Source organism: Vulpes lagopus, chromosome 1 (assembly GCF_018345385.1).
Source record: "Vulpes lagopus strain Blue_001 chromosome 1, ASM1834538v1, whole genome shotgun sequence".
Classification (NCBI taxonomy): Eukaryota; Metazoa; Chordata; class Mammalia; order Carnivora; family Canidae; genus Vulpes; species Vulpes lagopus.
Window position 1 is genome coordinate 26072492 of NC_054824.1, and position 23440 is coordinate 26095931.

The 23440-nt window shown below is 39.2% G+C and overlaps 1 protein-coding gene across 1 annotated transcript; it reads right to left on the reverse strand.

Moving 5' to 3' along the window:
- Positions 1-221: 221 nt before the first annotated feature.
- Positions 222-20980, reverse strand: C1H6orf163 (chromosome 1 C6orf163 homolog). The gene is made up of 5 exons (XM_041772099.1): positions 20817-20980; positions 17195-17289; positions 15665-15772; positions 9167-9369; positions 222-679 (listed from the first exon to the last, which is right to left on the reverse strand). Exons 1-5 carry the CDS (start codon positions 20962-20964, stop codon positions 244-246), a joined length of 990 nt encoding a protein of 329 aa, XP_041628033.1. The 5' UTR covers positions 20965-20980; the 3' UTR covers positions 222-243.
- Between the last annotated feature and the right edge of the window lie 2460 nt (positions 20981-23440).

Sequence of the window (23440 nt, forward strand, 5' to 3'; positions counted from 1 at the left end):
TTTTTCCAATAAAACTTTTCCCCTCCTAATTAGTTTTGATCCCTCTCACTGTTTTTTCTCCTCAATTAGATTTAGAACTCAAAGTAGCCTGGAATGTGCATTTTTAATATTTTGATTTTCCGTCAAAATGCCTGCAGTCCAATAGTATCCTGCACATAACTGGGGATCAACACATAGTTTTTGAGTTAATTTATTTAGTCTTTGGAACAATGACTTTTGTAGTGAAATTTCAGTTGTAGACTTTTAATCAGGAGTTGTTTCATTCTCCTGAATAATAAGACTGGAAGGTGTTTTCTTTCTTTCTGGCAGTATAAAATCTGCGTGTCCTGGTGAAAGCTTAGGAAACGTATAATTGATGTATTTTTGAAATGCTGCCCTTGTTTCCTGTAATTCCTCCTCCAGGAAATCTTTCCAATTTGTCATAATGCCTAGTTGTTTCGCTATGGACAGCAGCTCCCCCTGAGTGTTAACCAGTTTATCCATCACATTTCCAAGCGTGGCCTGATGTGTCTTCTCTGCTTCTTGAAGTACTTCCTGAACTTCTTCTTGCTTCTGTCTCTGAGTCATGCAATAGTAAATGTTCATTTCATGTTCTTTTTCTTTTATTATCTGGGTCATACTCTTCTTCTGATCCTTCATAGCTGTTATACCAGTATTCAAAATTTCCTCCGTGGCTAGTCTACAAAAGACACAGATTTATAAGTTAGATGAGTTAGCCACTAAAAACAAAATGATGTTGTTTTTTGCCTCAGATATATGAGAAATTTTTGCATTGTTTAAATGAGCCATCAGTCTGAGACAGGGGAGTAGAGATGAACTTTCAGATGCATTAGCTGTTAACAATCCAAAAGTATTTTTCCAGCAGGGAGATTGCCCACTGACTTCCCTACTGGGGGCTAGTGTCTGATGGTAATTTTAGGGACCTGAATCCTCTGTAGCCAAAAGCTATGAATGCAATGCAATTAAAAATGAAGAAGTAGGGTCAAAATTTTAAACCCCTAGAGAATGTATTTCTGTGTATCAATCCAGCTATTCCCCTCAGCCAGAAAGAAGGAAACCGTACCTAACTTTTATCTGAACAATACTCTAGGATAGCCACCTCAAAACTTTTGGTCTCAAAACCCCCCCTTTTCACTCTTAAAATGACTAAGGAACCCAAACAACTTTTGTGGTTTTTTTGGTTATATCTAGTGACACTGGCAGTATTAGAATTAAAAGCGAGACATTTAAAATTTATTTATACATTTATGTAAGGTATGATTAAACCTCTTAAATGTTAAATGTAATTAATTTACCTTTTGTCAAAGATATATTTTCCAAATTAAAAAACTTTGGTGAGAAAAGTGGCATAATTTCACATTTTTTGCAAAACTCTTTACTTGCTTGGCTTAATAAAAAAAAAAAAGGTGGATTTTTCACATTGTTTCAATATGTTGTGACATCACACATCATAAAACCCTGGAAAATGTCACTCTGTACATGTGAGATAACGAGAGTGAAAAGGCAAATAACACCTTTGTATTATTAAGAAAATAGCTTTGACCTCAGGGACTCCCTGAAAGGGTCTCAGGGATACTGAGCTTTCCTTGGACCACAGCTGGAGAACCACTGCTGAATGAGTTCACAAACCTCTGGTTGTATTGTATATAATTATAATTTATACCAGCCAACTGTTTTGAATTCTTACCATGTCCCAGGCAAGTAAGTGGATGAGCATCCCATTCATACATTAGAGCTCAATGTTTCCTCAAAATGACTCCATGAAGTGGGTCTATTATTCTGCCTATTTCACTGATGAGGAGACTGGAGACTGAGGCTCACAATAGTCAGGTGACTTGCCCTGTTTCACTTAATCAGTACAAGTGGCAAAACGAGCAACCCAGGTGGTCTAAGTCCAGGTCACAAGCTTTTAGCCACTTTTGGTAGACGTCTTTGCTCAACCTAGTTTGAGTAGAACCTCCCAAGATTTCAGAATTCAATAACTTATAAATGCTGATTCAGATATGTAAGACTGTTTCTGAAGATCCTTCTCCTCTGCCTCTGGGTCTAATACAATCTTCCTAAGACTTAGCCCCTGCTCTATCTTCTAACTTCTATCCTCCAAGATGCAATACTCTCATTGTCTCCAGTTTTTTCAACTTGACTTTCAAATGTGACAGACTTCCCCAATCATGAGGTAAACATCAGTTGTCCTTAGCCTCTTGTGGCTGCTATGTAATATTTCCTTCCTTTTCCCACCAATCATGCTATACCTATGACTAATAATAAGGATTAACATTTACTGAGTATTTACTGTGTCCCAGGGACTGTGCTAAGAATTTTACATACATTACATCTCATTTAATTTTCACAATAACTCACTGAAGATGGTACAATTTTTATTTATTATTTGTTATTATTCCCATGTAACAGGTGAGGAAATTGAGGCTTAGGGAGATTTAGTTATTGTTCAGAGACACGACTGAGCAAGTGGGAGAGCTCTTGCCCTAACCACTACCTGCTGCAATAGCATAATAGGTCATTATAAAGTTTTTATTGGGAGGACAATACAATGAAAGTAACATTTTAGAATTGTTATTCCAGTAATAGTGGCTAAACTGAATAGTAAAGGGGTGATGTAGATAGACGAATAGTTACTATTTTGCAACATTCTGGGTGTGCAATGATTAGGGTCTGAATTAATGATGAAAAAGAAAGGAGTAGGAAAAGGGAGAGAAGGGGTAAGTCCAAGAAATATTACAAAGCCTAAGTTCCAGAGTTTGTGTTGGCTAGGATAAAGGGGAGGCAGAAAGAAGAGGAATCAAGACCAACTTCCTTTCTCAGTGCCATGTTGGGGATGCCCTCAGGACAAGCAAAAAAGAAAAAAAAAAAAGAAACAACCCAACTGCCCATCAATAATGTAGATAAAATAAATAAATAACACAGACAGTAAATTGTGGTATATTTATATTATGGAATAATGTTCAATAACAAACTATAGTGACATGAAAAAACAAATGAATCCCATTAACACTGTTATGTAGAAGAAGCCCTATAAACAAGATTACACATCTACTGAGCCCATTTATGCAAAGTTCAAAAAAAGGCAAAACTAATCTATGGATTTAGAAGTCAGGAGAGTGACTACCTTTGGCCTCCTATCACATATGTGAAGAACTGAAAAAAAAGGTAATGATTGTGAGGAGTATGAACAGGGACTCAAAGGTATTCTTTAATATTCTATTTCTAGACCTCCATAGTGTTTTAAAAGGTATGTCCATTACTTGATAATTTACGGAGCTGCACACTTATGACTTCTGCATTTTAATCAATTATCTGATATGAATGAAAAGATTTAACTAAATAAACTTAATCTATCTTAAAAAAAAAAAAAAGACCGACTTCCTGGTTCTCAGCCTTGGTCACAGGAGAATGGAAGTGCTATCAGTGGCTAGAGCTGGGAACAAGCCTCTACACATACCCTGAAGATTTAGTCTGATGTTTTATAGAATGTTTAGGATATTGGAGAGATTGTGAAGGTGGTGAGCAGGGACCCTGAGGCTTTGATCAGAAGGAATTGGAAGGAAGCTTCCTTGAGCCAGCCCCAAATCCTCATGGAGGAAGTGGTGCTCCTTCTGGAACCACCGCCTCGTCACATGCAGATGTGAACCTCCTGCCTGGTTGGCCTGGCTTTCTCTTGGCCCACAAAGAGGATGTATTCATCTATGGGGCCAACTAGAAGGCTCCACCAGAGCTGACCCCAGGTAAAACTGCTCAAATAAAGTTCATCTTAGATGATTCATGCTCCCACCCTCCATAACAGCCCCCCTTAAAACTCCTTACTCTCTAGATGGGTTCTCACTAAAAAGATCTGGTATTTTTTGGAATGTCCTCCCAGCCTGCATTAGAGCCTGCATTTTTGACCCTTTGGGATTCACTCTCTTTGGTTAGGTTAGAGTATCGCTGATCTTTATTCTGATAATTTCCTTGAAATCATGGAATTGAAGACTGGAGGAAAGTGGGTGCAGGGCATGGAGAGATGGTCTGGAGTGCCCATTCATCGTTCTATCTGGCATGGTGCCTGGTATGTATACAACAGGAAACCAATAAATGGGCAGACAAGTGGGTAATATAGATGTAGTTCTCTCCAATACATTTTTTTATGCCAAATAACACCAATTTAAAAACAGCTAAAGTAGAGCATTATAAAGCCTGAAATAATTCATACTTAAAAAGGATTCTTACTATACACAAAATACTCATCATAAAATATAGTCAATTCTTGTGGTATATCTAAAATATTTATTTTTATTTTTTTATTTTTTTTAAATTTTTTTTTTTTTATTTATTATAGTCAGAGAGAGAGAGAGACAGAGGCAGAGACACAGGCAGAGGGAGAAGCAGGCTCCATGCACCGGGAGCCCGACGCGGGATTCGATCCCGGGTCTCCAGGATCACGCCCCGGGCCAAAGGCAGGCGCCAAACCGCTGCGCCACCCAGGGATCCCTAAAATATTTTTTGATTTATACAAATTACCCATGATAATTTTTTTTCTCAGAAGATAGCCTAGAAATCACATCATATGGTTTAGTAGTTTGTGTTTTTTTTCTTTTCTCCAAATGAAAGCTTAGACATTTTTTCTCTCTCCTCAAGTATTTGAAGGATCACTATGCATAGCGGGGAGGCAGAGCTGGAAGCCAAGGGTGGATGTGAGGATGAGACTCAGCACATTTTGGATCCATTTGACAAGTAGAGGCATTCAGCATTTTAACCAACCGCCTCAACCAGTTGTAAAATACCTGAAACAGAAGCACCTGGAAGGCTCACCAACACCTGGCAGGCATCTAGCAGAAGGAATGTCAGGTTCAATTTGATGACCTCTAATGCCTCTTCTGACACTATGTGAATTATTCATGCTTCTTTCTGTAAGTGGTGAGGTCTCTCTGCATCTCTCACTTTATAAGGCTCTAATCTTGGGATTTCAAAATTACAAACCATATTTACATGTAGTGCTGGCCAGAAATGGAACTATTTTTTAATAATTTTAGTGTGTGTCCATATATATCTACTGGATTCAGCCTGATATTTTATAAAATGGATTCTCAGAGAAGAAAAATAGATTACTAAATACAAATTGAATCTAATATATAATAATCCAACCTTATTAGACTCTTAGGGAAAAAAAGCATGGAAAAACCGTACTAGCAACTGATTTGTGCTTTGCTCTTTAGGGACTCTCTTAGCTCTCTCTCACTGCTTTTGGTTGAAATGGTACAAGATACATTGCTCACAGGTTGAAAGAATAATATCTGGCTCTTCATCCCCTTCTACCTATTAACTGAATTTTTCATTTTCCCCATATAGGCTGCTAAGAGCACACTTTTCAACCTCCTTTCTATGTCCATCAGTAAAAGTCCTAGCTCTCAAGGCAGTAAGAACCATACTTCATTGCTTCATTTCTTCAATTCCTAAATTATAAAGGGATTTATTCCCAAAATTCATTTGTACATCCAATGTTCAGAGTGATATTGAGCATTTTCCTGATGAGCCCACAATAAACTATTAATACCTTTTTTCTCTTTTTTTATTTTATTTATTTACTCATGAGATAGAGGGAGAGACACAGGCAGAGGGAGAAGCAGGCTCCACGCAGGGAGCCTGATGCAGGACTCGATCCTGGGACTCCAGGATCACACCCTGGGCTGAAGGTGCCGCTAAACCGCTGAGCCACCCGGGCTGCCCTTAATCCATTTATTTCACTTGAACTATAGGACTGTTAGCAATATTTTAATCAGTTATAACCACTGTGTTTTAAAGAAAATACATTTTGATTTTCTAACTGTGAAACTACTACACCCTGATCTTGCAGGAGGATTAGTGATACCCCCAAACAGAGGTGACAGGCATTATACAGGTTTGGTGGGGGAGCATCTTCAGAGGCCACCCGTTAGTGGCACATCTATATCTTGGGGTTATTCATATTTTTCACCTTCCCCTGGTTCTGCCTCACTACACTACCCACCTTCCCCTCTACATGTTGTTCGTGCTTTCTCACTCTTGCCAGTCTTTCACAAATGGGACCACCTTCCTTCTAAGGCTCAATCCAAGACTAACTGCCTCCAACAAACCTACCTCACCACATAGCACACAAACGTGTTGCTTCATCTTTTCAGGACTTTCCCAGCACTTATGTGTTCTTTGTACCCATTCATCTAGCCTTGGTGTATGGCGCTGCCATGCTTTAGTTATTTCACATGTTGAGTAAACACCCTTATTTCCTTGTACCAGAACTCAGGCCCACATCCATAGAAGACACTTTATAACCTCTGGTGAAATGAGCAGGGTAATGTATTGGAAGGTCATAAGCTTTGGTGTGGTGTAGACCAGGGTTCACATCTGGCCCTGTCACCTCTTTTCTACACGGCCTTTGGCAGGTTGCTCTGTTTCTCTCTTAAGACTCAGGGACTTCATCTGAAGATATAGAGGATGCTAGTATCCCTTGAGAAGGGACATGAGAATTCAGTGAGAATCACACAAAGGGCGTTGCATGTGCTGGGTATTAAATAAAGGGTAGCTATCATTAGGAATTATAGCCATGCACACTAACATTCCTGAAGAGTCACTTCATTCATGCCTTTGTCTTGGGCTAGAAAACATTTAGAACCTTTCCAAACAAAACTTGCCTTCTTACTTGCTCCTCCCTCCCTCCCTCCCTTCTTCCCTTCCTTCCTTCCAGAGAAAGAGTACAGTATCTCCTAATCTGTTTAGAATCTAATTATCCCAGTCCACAAAAAATTTTTCTGTGAATTTAATGTATGTGTCATAATATATAAATGTTCTGAATCCTTAGTTTTTCAGTGGAAGCTTATAGCCAAATAAAAGAGCTATAGCCAAATTCTAAGCAGTGGTCCTTCTCCCTATATTAGTTTCTGCTAATGCTCTAAAGAACACTGGGATCCAGGGATGCCTGGGTGGCTCAGCAGTTGAGCATCTGTCTTTGGCTCCGGGTGTGATCCCAGGGTCCTGGGATAGACCCAAATTGGGCTCCCTGTGAGGAGGCTGCTTCTCCCTTTGCCTGTGTCTCTGCCTCTCTCTCTGTCTCTCTCATGAATAAATAGATAAAATCTTAAAACAAAACAAAACAAAACACTGGAATCCAGCAATGACTAGAAATAAGATCTGATGTGCTGCAGAGTGGGTTCAGCTAATTGGAACACATTTGAACCTTTGTTTAATAAATATTTAGCACATGCATACCATGTGCCAGGCTTTCTTCCAGGCATTTGGAATACATCAATGAACAAAATGGACATTCTAGTTGGCTATCCTTCAACAAGAGACATGAGAGTTCCCTAATTTAATAAAAGGCAACTGATTTAATAAAAGGCAGCCATTTAAAATCTTCTACTCAAACCTCACAGAGGAAAGGGCCAGAGGTGGGGAGTATGGTGAAAGCAGCAGAGTAAGGGAAGGAGTGGATATTGCAGGTGTGTGAGGAGTAGACCCAGAAGCTCCCACAGGAGAGGCAGAGTTCCTGTAGATAGAAGGTGGGGAGAAGGTAGAGGAGGATACCTCTTTCACTGCATTGCACCACAACTCATTTGGGAGTTACCACCTTCCCTTTCTCCCAGAATCCTCTTTCACCTTACTTCTCTGTCTCAACAATGATTTATCGCCTATGAATGAAGGAAGGTACCACCTAAACAGTCACAGCTGCAGCCCTCACTCTTCCTTATCTGCAAAATAAGAATCCTACGGAATTTGGCCCTTGGCCCTGTTCTAAACAGTTCTAACAAAGAAGATTTTACCCATTAAATACATACAAATAGATTCATTCCTAAAGCCAAAGAGCAAAACAAAAGCAACAAGTCCTGGACTAAAAGGCCAAACAGAGGTTTCAGTCTTGGTTCTGTTGCTGCAGCTATATGGCCTCGGACAGGTCACTTAACCCCTGGAAACTGTGGTTTTCTCTTGGTCCCAATAATCACGAGGGATCCTGACTGCTGTCCTGTTAAAATAGGTCAACTCCATCAAATGTTCGTTGCATACATAAAAGTGGTTACTTCAGTATTCTTTAAAAAAAAAAAAGTGATCTAATTTATGTAGACACTACTTGTGATTATGTATAAATATAAAGTTGTAATTACGTCAAAAGGGCATGGAAGGACATGGACCCCATTATTCAAAATGAAAATTTGGAATGCCTGGGTGGCTCAGCAGTTGAGCATCTGCCTTTCGCTCAGGGTGTGATCCTGGTCCTGGGATTGAGTCCCACATCGGGCTCCTTGCAGGGAGCCTACTTCTCCCTCTGCCAGTGTGTCTCTGCCTCTCTCTGTGTGTCTCTTATGAATAAATAAAATCTTTAAAAAAATAAAAATAAATAAAATTAAAATCCATGGGAGATAGGGAGGGTAGGAAAGCAATGAGTCAGGATTTAGCAAGTTTTGCCCTATGTATTTCCAAAGTGTCAATTTACAGCATATATTACTTGTGTAATAAGGAAATGACCAAGAAGTAACACATCCATGCTGGTGTATCATATTGGTTAGTGGATGTGAAGATTGACTTTTATGTGTTTATGTGGAAATGTTTCTTGATTCCTCTCCTCAGCCTCTTAAAACTGGAGATACAGAATGCAAAACACATTATTTAGGATGCTATTATCTCTTGAGAGGGGTAAGAGGAAGAAAATGTGATTGAGGAAGAAAACATGGGAGTGTCAGAAGTGGTAGCAATTTTCTTTTTTTTTTTTAAATAAAGATTTTATTTATTTATGCATGAGAGACATAGAGAAAGAGAGAGGCAGAGACACAGGCAGAGGGAGAAACAGGCTCCATGCAAGGAGCCTGACATGGGACCCGATCCCGGGTCTCCAGTATCCCACCCTGGGCTGAAGGTAGCGCTAAACTGCTGAGCCACCAGGGCTGCCCTGCAATCTTCAATCTCTTCGGATGAGTGGTAGGTCCTTCAATATTGTGCTGTTTTTCTTTAAACCACACACACACACACATATACACACATTCTACAATATGTTATATACTGTTCTCTATGTTTGATATAATCCATAATAAAAATGTAAAAACACAGAACCTGGAAAATACCTATTTATGTGCCTCAACCTTACCCTTTCTCCAAGTTGATTTGGCCAGAGTAAGATACTTATTTGCAAATGTGTTCTCTGGAATACCTTTTCTGGGCCTGGATTGCTTCTTGAGCCATCTGTCTTTCTTCAGCCCTGGCCTTCTCCACAGCCTGGACCTTTTCCCTGTGGCACTCCATCATAATCCTCTGGATTCTATGCATCATGCGTTGTTCTGCAGCCAAATGTTCTCTCTGCAGTTCATCTTCCATGTTTTGGTGCACCTCTATCTTGGTTTTGGCTGCCAATTCCTAAAGCAATAAAGAGGTTTAGATGTTAAAATTTTGATGTTTAAAAATGCACACTAAGAGGTTATTAGAATCAGTTCATCAACCCAGTGGAATGTGCAGCTGTGAACACTGATGACTTAAAAGAAGAGTGTGGGAGTGCCTGGTTGGCTCAGTCAGTGAAGTGTCTGACTCTTGACTTCAGCTCAGGTCATGAACTCGGGGTCATGAGATCGAACCCTGCCTTGGGCTCCACACTGGGCATGCAGCTTGCTTAAGACGATCTCTCTCCCTCTGCCCCTCTGCCCCCACTTGTGCTCTCTCTAAAAAATAAAATAGGGGCACCTGGATGGCTCAGTGGTTGAGCATCTGCCTTCAGCTCAGGGCATGATCCTGGGGTCCTGGGATCGAGTCCCACATCAGGCTCCCTGCAGGGAACCTGCTTCTCCCTCTGCCTCTGCCTCTGCCTCTCTGTGTCTCTCGTGAATAAATAAATAAAATCTTTTTAAAAATAAAATAGTGTATATAATATGGAAAACTTCATTTATATGATGCTAATGCCAGAAATGTTGCAAACTATAGAACGTAAATATTCATATAGGTAATATTGGAATATTCCCAAAATGCAGAATGGGAAAATAGGTCTTTTTATTCCTTGATTGTCCACATATTCTATAATATCATATTATCTTTATCATAATTAGAGATACATAATATGATTCTCCTTTACAAAGTCAATCCCGGAAAATGACAGAAATAATGACTATGCCCCCTAAGTGTCTCCTGGGTAGAAGGGAACCTGAATTTCAAGCAGGTAATAGTTGCCCATAACTGTCGTTACAGAAGCTCATCTGCCAGTCCTCTTGCCATCTGAACATTTCGGCTCATTAGCATTGAGGGACTCTTTCTCATTCACCAAGGGGACAGGAACAAGTGCTCCATTGCTTCAGGGTAGAAGGACCTGTGGAGGATGACTTTGGCCAAGTAAAGAGAGGAAGCACAAGTCAAATTTGGACTCAAGAAAAACAGATGCTCAAGGAAAACCCTGTAACCATTTTGGAAATGTCTACCAACTCTGCCGTGCGCCAGGCACTGTGCTAGGCCCACGTACTACAAACACAAGAAGGCAGGACTCCTCCTCCTCAAAGACTCACTGTCCAACGGAAGTCTAGTGGAAGAAACCAGCAACTTAATCATGCAATGAGTGTTTTAGTAGAAATGCAAGAAAGGAGGAGCTGTGAATTCTGTCTAAAGTTTCAAAATTTTCATTTAAAGGTAAATTTTTATCTCGATTTAAGGGATAACAAGATAGCATAAAGAAATAAGTTATTTTACATAGTGAGTCAGTGGAAGAACTAGGAACAGAAACAGAATTCTCAATGCCAGTTTCTTGCTTCATTGCTGGCTGTCATGCTAGGGTCTTTCAAGAGATTCATCGATTTATTTTCATTCCAGAAATCCTGTACAATTTAATTACAATGAGCATGTCTGCTTGCTTTTCTCTCTCTTTCTTTCTTTTGAACTCTATGTCTCAAGGGAAACTAAAACCACTTTAGCTTTTTTAGACAAGTGTTTCAGCTATTAAAATATTTGTTAGGCTTCAGGTTTTTTTTTTTTTTAAAGATTTTATTTGTTTATTCATGAGAGACACACACAGAGAGAGAAGCAGAGACACAGGCAGAGGGAGAAGCAGGCTCCATGCAGGGAGCCTGACGTGGGACTGGATTCTGGATCTCCAGGATCATGCCCTGAGCTGAAGGTGGCACTAAACCGCCAAGCCACCCGGACTGCCTAGGCTTCAGTTTTTTTCAAGAGGAAGCAAGTTTTCAATTTCTCACTTCAGCTACTCCAAAGGTGAAGATTTTAAAAAAGGAATAAAACAAGAGAAAACAACTTAAAGAATCTCTCCAGAGTGGCTGCAGGTCATGTATTTAGAAAGAAATTTTAAGGAACACTGACTATTTAGAAATGCCAGCTAGGTTTTCCATACTACAGAAGGCTTTGTCTCTTAGAGGACTAGAGCTTTTTGACAATAAAACATTTTGAATGGAAATATTTATTTTTTATTTTATTTTTTTTAAATTTTTATTTATTTATTTATTTATGATAGTCGCACAGAGAGAGAGAGAGAGAGAGAGAAAGGCAGAAACACAGGCAGAGGGAGAAGCAGGCTCCATGCACCGGGAGCCCGACGTGGGATTCGATCCCGGGTCTCCAGGATCGCTCCCTGGGCCAAAGGCAGGCACTAAACCGCTGCGCCACCCAGGGATCCCCTGAATGGAAATATTTATAAATGTCTTTAACATTTATCTTACTTCATAAAAAGAGTATAGCGAACATACTTTGACCTTTCTTGGTGATCCAGGCTGGTAGATAAAACAGAATGGTTGTATTGAGCTAAATATTCTATGTCACACTTTAGTTAATTGTTCAAGTTATGGGGCTACTTGTCTCTGTCAAAAATGACCCCAGAGGGATCCCTGGGTGGCGCAGCGGTTTGGCGCCTGCCTTTGGCCCAGGGCGCGATCCTGGAGACCCGGGATCGAATCCCACATCAGGCTCCCGGTGCATGGAGCTTGCTTCTCCTTCCGCCTGTGTCTCTGCCTCTCTCTCTCTCTGTGACTATCAAAAATGAATAAAAAATTAAAAAAAAAAATGACCCCAGACTGCTTTGCTTTTTTTGAGATCTGATAACTGATTTTTGTAATTTTTTTGGTTCTTCAATGCTATTATGCTGAGGACTGCCTGTTCTCATTACTATTTGTGATCTCCTTTTTATCATTTCTAGTTTCTGACATTTAATTTATTCTGGATTTGTGACACTGAGCAGCCACATCTGTTGGGTTCAAGCTTTTGAGTAAGTGTAAATAATATTTGAGTGGGGAATGGAGAAGTTCTGCTATGAGTAATAAGCCTGAGTTGCTGTCTTGTAGTCAGAGGCCTTTATTTAAATTCCTCAGGGATATTTTAAATTATTTCTGGGTCTTCAAGTGTATTCTCAGTAATTGAGATTGCTGAATGCTTGAGTTTTAGATAGATGAAGTAGTATCACAAAATATTTCTATCTGAATCACAGAATTTAAAAATGACACCCCACCCCTTTATTTTGTCTGGGTTCTGAACTTGGATTCAAAGAATTAAACCAAGTCCTTCTTTTATGTAATGACGTATTAAACGCAAAATCATTTTACTGCCTCACAAAGCATGTGGAATATATCTTTAAAGTTACAAAAATAATTTAATGACTGACTGTTTGGCAGTGTTCTTATTCAATGGAAAGTCTCCCAGTTAAATTACTTTTACTGAAATGCATTTTGAATAAATCAGCCCATATATTGAGATATTGTAAGAAACAGCCTCATGAAATCCATCAAATTTACTGTGCTGATGTTTGACAAACATTTATGACATAATATCTCCCTTAGGAAAAATTTCTCTCAGCTATCACATGTAGGAATATCTGGACCTCTCTGAGTATTTGATCTGTTTTTGCCTTATGGACATGGTGATTCATGGCATTTTCCTCTTTGCACTGGCTGTCAGAAAGTTCAGAGCTCAAATAGTGATAATTGCACAGGAACCCATGCATATATACAATTTTTAAGTTTTTAATTCACTCTAGACTTCATTATATTTTCTACTCTAATTTTCCCTTAACTTCCATTTTATCAGTTGCTTTTCAATATTCTTAGATTTGAAAAAAATAATCTAAATCTCTTTTCAAAATACTACCTGTCCATTGGATAAGGTCTAGAAATTTTATTTAACAGTAAGCATCTGCAACTTATGCCAAATTCTTAATATCATAAAAGAGTAATACCTGGTGAGGTCTACATATCCGAATTTAATAATATTTGGTTTCAGAATAGCTTGGTTTTCTGCTCTACATATTGGTAATCTTGAACTGTAACATGTGTGAGAATCAGATGGACTGCTGGTTAAAAACCTTGCCGCTGACTCTGTAGGTCGGGTGGGGCCTGGGAATCTGCATGTTAAGCTTCCAGGTGAGTAGATTCTAAAGCAGTTGTTTTGTAGACATTCCTTGAAAAGCAATAATGATGTCTATGTCTGGGTATCCTAAATTGAAACAATCCTATGCATCCCTCCTAGACAAATCATTCCTTCCTTATACTAAAAGTGTCCCTGAATTGTCTTGGTGGCTCAGTAGGTTAAGTGTCTGACTTTGGTTCAGGTCATGATCTCAGGGTTCTGGGATTGAGTCCCAAGACAGGCTCTGCACTCAGTGGGGAGTCTGCTTGTCCCTTTCTCTCTCCCTCTGCCCCTCCCCCTCCCCCACCCCCACACCCTGCTTGTGCACTCTCTTTCTCAAATAAATAAATAAAATCTTTTTGAAAAATGTTCCTGAGATGGCAGTATAAATGTAAATTCCCAAACCCTAGACAAATATTTTAGAAAGGTCAACCTCCTTCTAAGTTTTCCCCTTTACATTTTCTTAGGCTTCTTCTATGTTAGCACCTAAGTGTATCAACTCCACCCAAAGACTATCTGGGGTACAATCAATGTGAGTTCCATGAAACAGGCTAAATTATCCTTGCATTTTCACAACCTAACTCTAGAAGTGATATTCAAAATGTGTATCCTCTGGCTGCAGCATTGGAGCAAGGTCCTGGAGTTCCCCACTAATTTAAAGGGTTGACCCTTACTGGATTGGAGGAGGCCTTACAGTCTGGGGGAGAAGCCCAGTGATTGGGGAGTGGTTATCTAATAACTGATAGAGTAAATTCTTAATGGCCATACCAGAAGATGCCAGCTGAATATGAGGTCCACCTAGACATGCTATGAATATTCTTTATGCTTTGAACTAAAATAGGGAATGGGGAGTGAACCACTGCAGCCAATTTCTCAGGACCCATGGCCAGTGGAGCCAAGCAGAGAGGATCCTACTACTGTTCAGGAACCTTGGGGCAGAGCTCCCTTTCCTGTCAACAAATTTCCTGAGGACAAGGACAGCCCATTTAATTTCATCTAATGCCAATATGATATAGGGTAGGTGCTCATTACCAAAACAATGAAAAAATGGGCCAGTGGTCCCTGAACTGTGTATTAGTTACGTTCTTATTAAGTTAGGCCAAACCTGGGGCCAAATTTCTGCCACTTTCTCTCCAGCCTCTGCCCATGAGTCGTCACATCCACACCACATCCTGTTCTGCCCCTCCCATGGCCGACATATGAAAATAGTTCTATATTTTTTTCCCTTGATCAGATTTTGTGACTGAGGTACTGAACTAAATAATGAATTCCTGGACCTCTGCCTGGAAGGTTTGCTAGTTACTGACAGTTGTGTGCTTGAGCAAGTTTCAGGTTAGAAAGAAGACCCCTCAGGATGCCTGGGTGGCTTAGCGGTTGGGGGTCCACCTTTGACTCAGGGTGTGATCCTGGGATCTGGGATAGTGTCCCGCATCACGCTCTTTGCGGGGAGCCTGCTTCTCCCTCAGCCTGTGTCTCTCCCTCTTTGTCTCTCATGAATAAATAAATAAAATCTTTAAAAAAAAGAGGACTCCTCATTTTATGAGCTCTGGTGCCACAGGAAATACTTCAGTAACAGCTCAGGGGCCCTCTTGGCACCACAGTAAATACAAATTGAGGGAAGAGGATGCAATCAGAGAGTCCAGGAGAAGGAAGAAGCAGACTACTTCCTTTGTTCAGCCCCAATTTGAACAACTGGCTAAGTCCAGGCTCTGCACTGGGCACGGGTCTCGAGTGGGAATGAGAGAGACAGGACTTATCAGAGGCCACAGTCGCATGGGGGGCAGAAATTCAACAAGTAATCACACAATCTATTTAACTACAATGCTGATGGGTGAGGACCACTGTAAAAGGGGACAATGTGTCGAGGACAGTGTGTGGTGGCAGGGCAGAGCTGCTCAGGTAAAGCTTCCTTTGAGTAGTGATGTTTGAGCTAAAACAGATGAAATTGAACAGATGAAAGAACATTCTAGCAAAGACTCCTGAGGTAGGAAGGAAGGGGATGCATTCAGGTTTGAGGTCCCCAAAAAGAGCTGTGTGAGACAGAAAAGGGGCTGGGGCCAGAGATGTGGTGGGTAAAGCACATGGGGTAGCTCCTTTGGGCCTTGAAACCCCGTCAAGGTTTGGATTCATCAACCAGAGACCATGGGATTCTCCTGCACCCATCCATCACTGCTGCCTCTCTTCTGTGAAAATCCTGAGTCTCTTGACCAACCTCCACGAAACACCCACTGAGGTTTTACATATTTTGTTTTTTCTCTTATTCCTTTGCCAGAGATTTTTACTGAGCTATGCACCCTTAAAAAGACAACAAATAAGCTGTTGTGAAAACCTGTAAGTCTTTTTGATGTTCCTCTTCCAGGATCTGAATATTAATTTTGTGTTTGTCATTTGCTTCTTCAAGTGCTTTCTCAATTGCTTGTTTTTGACGTTCATCAGCCTTTGAAAGAAACAGCCCGTATTTATTAATGTTTATGTATTAATGTATAAATTTATATTAATACAAATTTTTCGTGTTTACTGAAAATTAGCAACTGCCATGGGGACCCTGATTACTTGTTCTGTTTCCATCTTAAATCTCCCACAGCAAACTGGCTGCCTCAGCCAGAGATGCCCTAACACATCCCAACTGATGGCTAACATCACTGTTTCGGGAATTGCTAAAGAGAGTTTTTCTGTAAGCTGCTGGGTTGTCTTTTCTTTGGCACTTATTCCTTGCTTGACTGACTATCAAAGTAATGTGTGCTCATTGCTGAAAATCTGGAAAATACAGAAAAGTGGAAAGATGCACAAAGCTAGAACTTGCTGAGAAGGGTGGCTGAGCACCATCCCTCGCCTCCTGCATCAGGTGTTCAGAAAGAGATATTATTTTATTTGAAGAGCATGCCCAGATCATTAGATATGCTGACATTCAAATGGTAGATTATTCATAAAGGCATTGCTTTGTACTAAGGTATATAGTTAATAGTTTGCAATTGATTTGAATTTTCCTATGATTGATGAACAGAGATGACTACTATGACTTTTATTCATATTACCCTTCACACTTGGAGCATTTGCACTTTGTATTTGAATACCAAGTTTGTGCCTGCACTAATGCTGGATAATTCTAACACTCTTTGCTATGATGTCTGTGTTATATAGAAACTGAGAAATAATGTTCTAAGCACTGTAGCTTGTCCTGCTCTCACAGAGCATTAAATCTCTTTAGGAAGTTGTTTGTATTATTCTACCTATGACTGCAAGAAGTAGGGGTTAGAGGATTGATATTTTGTTCAGTTAAGTGTCTGGGATCTGACTGTGAGCCCCAACACCCTCAAATTGCCTCTATAGCCCTCAGCAGTCATAGGGACAAGGTATTAAAGATTTTGGAGAAAAAGGAGCAAGGAAAGCAGGCCATAAGGTAGCATTTGGAAAAAACAGGAACTTGGTCAGGGGTGTTACATACCACATAAATGGATGGTCTACATATTAAATACTAAGCAATAATAAGCAATTGCCAACAAGGATGTCATGTTTTTTTGTTTGTTTGTTTGTTTAAGTTCTAATCCAATGAGAATAAAGGGAGCAGGAGTCTTCCATACAGAGGGGCAATTTAGAAGGAAGCTCCTAATGGTGTCTGCTGCTCACTAAACACCTCCTGTGTACCAGACACATTATTTCACTGAATTCTTTCAATAATCCTATAGAATACTATTTTTCCTCTTTTACATCGAAGAAGCTGAGACTGCAGAGTTGAAGAACTTGCCCAAGGTCCACAGATAGCCAGGATTCAAAGCCAGTTCTGCTTATTGTTTTGGACTAATCCAAAGAGTGAAAGAACTGTAAAGATGCATTTAGATTGATGTCCAACTTCTTTTACCTGAACCCACACATCAGCTTCTGCTTTTGCAATACGTTCTTTGAGTACTGCCTCTTGAAATTGCTCTTCTTTATCCAGAATATCTGCCCCGATATCTGTGTATTTGGGGAAAAACAATCACATGTGTCCACAGACTGTTTTTTCTTTTTTCACTATCACCTAGTTACTTATTAGTGTTCTTTAAAAGGTATACTCTTTCAGATGTCAATCTTTTCTTTAAAGATACCGATGAAAAGGGGAGGTCTTTCCCTAATTAATGAGGAAGAAGCTCACAGCACCACCAGGTCTGGAGACAGTCTGTTCCCTTCATCACACTCAGGCCACACAATAAGCAACTGGGGAAGTAAAGTGGCAGAAAAGAGCACATTTTGTGGTCTCAGAGCAAAACACTAAGAGAATATTCAAGTGCTATTAGCACATCATCCTGCTCCTCTCTCCCTGCCCCTGAGTGCGGGTATTACCTCCCTCAGGAAAGTGGTAGCAGAATGTTCTCTTCACTCTGTTACATGCCCCTTTTTCTCCATGGGTAGGTCTTCATAGTTTGGCTGTCTCAGTGTGGAGTAAAGGGATAGCTGTTTAGTACTTCTTGGTCAATAAACTCATTTAATTTCCACATGATAATATTCCCATAATAGCCTCCCTATTTGGACAAGAAAATAAAAGGCTAAAAGAGGTTAGAGGACCACACAGTACCAGACAGCTAGGGACAGAGCTAGACCTGCAGCAAGCTCCATCTTGGCCTGCCAGAGCAGACTGTTAGGTGGCTCAGGACCTGTGTGCAGGTGATAAGCCTTTTCATTGCTCAAGGCACACACAGAGGGATCTCTGCCCCAATCTCTTATACTACTCTTCATTCTATTTATTTCTCATATCTTAGATTTGTTGAATTGTTAACTTTTCATGTGATTAGGTCTTGATGATCAGCTTCCAAAAATTATAAAGCATATCTTATATGGCAGTGTCTCTCTCTTGATGCCCAGCTTGGTGATAAGCACAGATAAGCCACTGTGGACATACGTGTTTGCCCAATGTCTCTGCACTCCCTCAGGACCCATTTCTCTCAAGAGTATTCCTCTCTTACCTCAGGTCGTTCTGAGGGGACTACAACTCATAGCAACCAATCTGCTTGGCCCATCATATTGTTCCCATTCTCCGGGATTATATATGATGATGTAAGGAGAACATGGCTTTTCCTCTGAGATTTCGAAGCTAGAGGTAATAGCCACTTAGAGCAATTTGGAACCACTTCTACTCTTCCCAGCTGCTAGAGTAAGCCTGGCTGCGGTAGTAAACAATTAGGCCAACTCATTGAGAGCAAGCGTGGATAGATCTAGGAAGAAAGGTGATGAAGCATGGGCCATCAGTGTCCTGAACTTCATAAAAATATGATACAACTGCGGGCTGCTCTTACTCTTTTTTATGCCTAAATTCCATTATTTTATATTAGTTGCTTTCAACCCTGATTGTTCAACAGGATTCTTGCATAGCTTAAAAAAAAATAGTTGGAGGGATCCCTGGGTGGCGCAGCGGTTTGGCGCCTGCCTTTGGCCCAGGGTGCGATCCTGGAGACCCGGGATCGAATCCCACGTCGGGCTCCCGGTGCATGGAGCCTGCTTCTCCCTCTGCCTGTGTCTCTGCCCCCCTCTCTCTCTCTCTGTGTGACTATCATAAATAAATAAAAAAATAAAAAAAAAATAGTTGGAAAAGACTACTAATACAAAGAAAAACTTGGATGGACCTCAACGGCATTATACTGAATGAAAAAATGCCAATTTCAAAGAGTTACATACTGTATGATTCCATTTATATAACATTCTCAAAAGGATAAGATTATAGTGATGAACAGATTAGTGGTTCAGGTTAAGGTGTATTAAGGGGTAACACAAGGGAGTTCTTTTGTAGTGACAGAACAGTTCTCTGTCCTGATTGTGGCGATAGTTACATAATCCTACCCATGTGATAAATTTCATAAAATTATACACCAAAAAAAAAAATGCATGTAAGGTCTGTACCTGAATTAGCAGTATTGTTCCAATACCAATTTCCTGGTTTTGACAATACACTAGCATTATGTAAGATATCAATGAGAGAAACTGGAGGAGTACAAGGGAACACTGTTCTGTTTTTTAATCTTGTGAGTCTTAATTTCCAAATAAAAATTTAAAAAAATAAAAAATTTCCAAATAAAATTAAAAAAATTATTTTAATAAAAATAAGAAACAAATATAAAAAAATAAAAACCAACAATGCTGAACCCTGATTCTGAAGGTTCTGATTTAGGGAGTCTGTGTTGAATTAATATTAAGTCCAATGACTCTGTATTTAGACATTTGTAGTAAAAACAAATGTTTTAAAAGCTGTGTGCACTGGGCCACCTGGGTGGCTCAGTCGGTTAAGTGTCAACTCTTTATCTCAGCTCAGGTCTTGACCTCAGGATTGTGAGTTCAAGCCTCATGCTGGGCTCTACATTGGGCGTGGAGACTACTAAAATAAATAAGTAAGTAAGTAAGTAAGTAAATAAATAAAAGCTGTGTACACTGCTAGGGTTGAGGACTACTGCCCTATGCAATATTCATTTAACATTTTTACAGACATTCTCACATGCTTCTGAATTTACTTACAAAGAACAGAGAATTTTGACTCTTGACTTAGTCAATGATAAATACAGGTCACTGAATATAAAATATTAATTTCTAACTAGATTTAATTTATCCACTTAATGTTTAGATTCAGATATCTCAGAAGGCATAAGGAACCAATCAATAAGCACACATTTAAGAAAAGATAACCACTGACATGGACGTAAAGTCAAATAATTTTAGATATTATTATTAATAAGTCATACTAAATATGTCCTGAAAGTTAAAATCAGTTTTGGTACTGATATTTGTAGAGGACAACTCCAATTTGATCTCCCCTATACTGTAGTGTTTTCAAAATACTCTCCATTCTTTAGCTAGCTTCTCATATTTTTAAAAATCAGGAGTGAAATCAAATCACTAGTTTACCAGTTTATAAGAAGAGAGGATCAAAGAAGTATTTTGAGAGTCCTTAGGAAAACATTCCTAAGGCTCAAGTCAGACTATAAACTTTGATGGAAATAAGAATAGAAGCAAAAAATTGTGATGACAATCTGATTTGCTTAGATTAGTCTCTGGTTATCTCCATGTTAACTATATTTATGTCACCAGCTACTAGTAAAGGTTATAGTGCCACCCACTTATTAAGTAAGGTGTTGCTTAGGGGTATTGCCTCTCCTGTATGTAAGGAAGGTGCACAAGTATGGGCAAGGGCAAAAAAAAAAAAAAACCATTTACTATTATGTGTCAATAAATAGCTCATTAAAACCTCATAACCAGCCTACAAATAGGGATTAGCATCCCTTTTTAATATACGATCCCTAACACCCCTTTAAGGAAATAGATTGAGAGGCTAAGTGTACTGTCCAAGACACATAACTGGTCAGAGGAGAAGCAAGATTTCAACCTATATTCTTCTCATGCCAAAGAGACACTTCTGGCAAGGTAAGCAACTTTGATCAGAAGAGAAAAGTCTACATAGCAGAAAGAATGACACAATATGCTGTCAAACACTAGAACAAAGGAAAAGAGCATTCACTTACCCAGTATATCTTTGTGAGTATAAAAGCGTGTCTTAAATGGCTTGTATTCATGGATCCGTTTGAAGGTTTCCCCAAAAGGGGCAGGTGGAATTATTTTATTACAGACAGCACAGCAAACAAAGCTTGTGTAATTCGGATTTCTGATCATAATTAAATTTTAGATGTCTTTTACTATGTGCAGTTAAAATACTCTTATGCTACCAAAAAAAAAAAAAAAAAAAAAAAAAAAGTTGTAAGAAAAGCCAGACGTTTAAGAAAGCTGGAAGCGATTCCAGGTTTTAGAACATTAGAGGCTGATAAGAATGAAATGATTCGCCATGATTAGGTAGTGATTATGTGCCTAATGGCAAAGAATGGTATGGAAAGCCTTTGCCATATAAGGTACAGGCACTGGATTTGGGAAGATTTAAGCAGTAGCTCTCTTCCAGACTCTAGCATTAAATTGTTAACTTACTTAGCAACTGTTGCTAGGTAAGACAAGCTTTGCTCATAAAAGCAACTAGAAATAATGACAAAAGGAGCATGGTACAGCCATTCATTTCCTAGATACTCTACTAGTTTCCTTTTGCTGCTATAACAAATTACCATACATTTAGTGATTTAAGACAACGCAAATTTATTCTCTTGAAGTTCTGTAGGTCAAAAATCCAAAATGAGTCTTATGAGGCTAAAATTAAGGTGTTAGCAGTGCTGGTTCCTCCTGGAGGATTTAGAGGAGAGTTTTTCCTTGCCTTTTTCACTTTCTTGAGTCCATTCAAATTCCTTGGCTCATGGCCTCACATCATGTAGCTAGTCTTTTCTATCCCTGTGTGCATGGTGACATTACTTCTTCCTCTGATCTTCGGCCTCCTTCTTACAAGGACCTCTGTGACTATATAAGGCCCATATGGATAATAAAGGATAATTTCTCATCTCAAAATCCCTATCTTGATCACATCTGCAAAGTCCTTTCTGCCATATAAGGTAACATATTCATAGGTTCTAGGAATTAGGATCTGAACATCTCTGGGGGTGGGGTGGGACAGGGGAATCATTATTCAGCCAATCACGCTTTCTCTTCTCTTTTTCCTTCCCTTCCCTTCCCTTTCTTTCCTCCCTCCCTCCCTCCCTTCCTTCCTTCCCACACTTTCTTTTAAATGGTTTATTTAAAGAAGTGATTTCTTTTAGGCCAGCAAAGGAGAGAACTTAATTTTTTTTCAGGTTATCTATAAATGTGATATTTTGGTGTCATGGCAATAAAACTGGGAAACATCAAAGTATCTTAAAGGAAAAATTACTTTCCTTTAGTCAGCACTCCAAATTAATAAGCCTGATTTTTAAAATCACATAGTAAGTTGTCATTGTCCTTGTTTTAAAATGGAAAGTCTGCATCTCAAGAACCATCCTCCATGCCTGACAAACTAGGAAAAATTGGTCACCCTATAGAGGATAAAGCTATAAACCAATAAAGTATTTAGGAAATTCTTAAAAACCAATTTATCAATTGAATAGCTGTTCCTCTGGGCAAATAGCTCTTTTGTCAGGACAGATTAATTCCCTGGGCAAAAAGGTCACTTATCACTTATTAATTGTTTACTTACTGAACTTGCCTCCACACCTAACCTATTACATTACTAAGTTTTGCCCAATCTCAACCAGATTTCCATACCGAAAGACCTTCCTTTAATTACTTGAACCCTGACTCCAAAATGCTATACAACTGTTACTCAGACCATTTCCTTCTTAGACACAACTGATTTTGTCAAAGTGGCATTTTTTCCTTAAGAGAATGATTAAGAACATCAATACACAGCCAGGCAGCCTTGGACACTCCGCACACACAAAGCCTGTGCTGTAACTTGTAACTACTCTGTAAAAAGTATCATAGTTAGGTTACTTGTTCCTAAAATTCAGTATGATTGTTCCCTCCTATTATTTTTCAAAGCTGCATGCTTTGCTGAATCCACTGCATATGTATCAACAAATATTTCATAAAGCCTCATAGCCAATCTGCAAGATAGGGATTATCTATGAGAAAATAAAGCAATACAATTGGGAGTTTTTCTTTGAAAAAAAAAAAGCATATTATACTGAGGTATGATGTTTTTATTTGATTACAACCAAATGTTATCTATTTTAATTTTTGTAAATTAATGTTGCAATATTATAAACATGAAATCAAACTTTCTTATGGTTATTTTTCAGTAACCAAAGGCAACAATATGATCCTATTTAATATGGAATACATCCCTATAAGGAAACAGATTGAGAGGCTAAGTGTATCGTCTAAGGCACACAACTAGTCAATGGAGAAGACAGATTTCAACCCATATTTTTCTCATGCTAAACGGACACCTGTGCAAGACAAGCAACTTTGATCAGAAGAGCTGATAAAAGTGTATATGGCAGAAATGACATATGCAAATATGCATGTATTCATACACATAAATGTCATATGGCTTAAGGTTGCTCTGTGCATTTCCCACTGCCCTTCTGTGCTTCAATGCTCTCTTGATAGTTCACCTATCTCCCGCACAAAATATCAATTTATTTTGTTGAATAATAAATAGAGGAATTATTAAAGATGACAGTGTGACATTAAATGAGTAAATTGAAAATATAAGAATTCTAGTTCTTTAACAGCC

Coding starts and splice junctions, on each gene's coding strand:
- C1H6orf163 (XM_041772099.1), bottom strand. CDS start 20,964: ATGATCAGAAATCCGAATTACACAAGCTTTGTTTGCTGTGCTGTCTGT. Junction 17,290..20,816: donor TACTCACAAAGATATACTGG/GTAAGTGAATGC, acceptor CCAAATACACAG/ATATCGGGGCAGATATTCTG. Junction 680..9,166: donor GCAATCCAGGCCCAGAAAAG/GTATTCCAGAGA, acceptor TGTCTTTTGTAG/ACTAGCCACGGAGGAAATTT.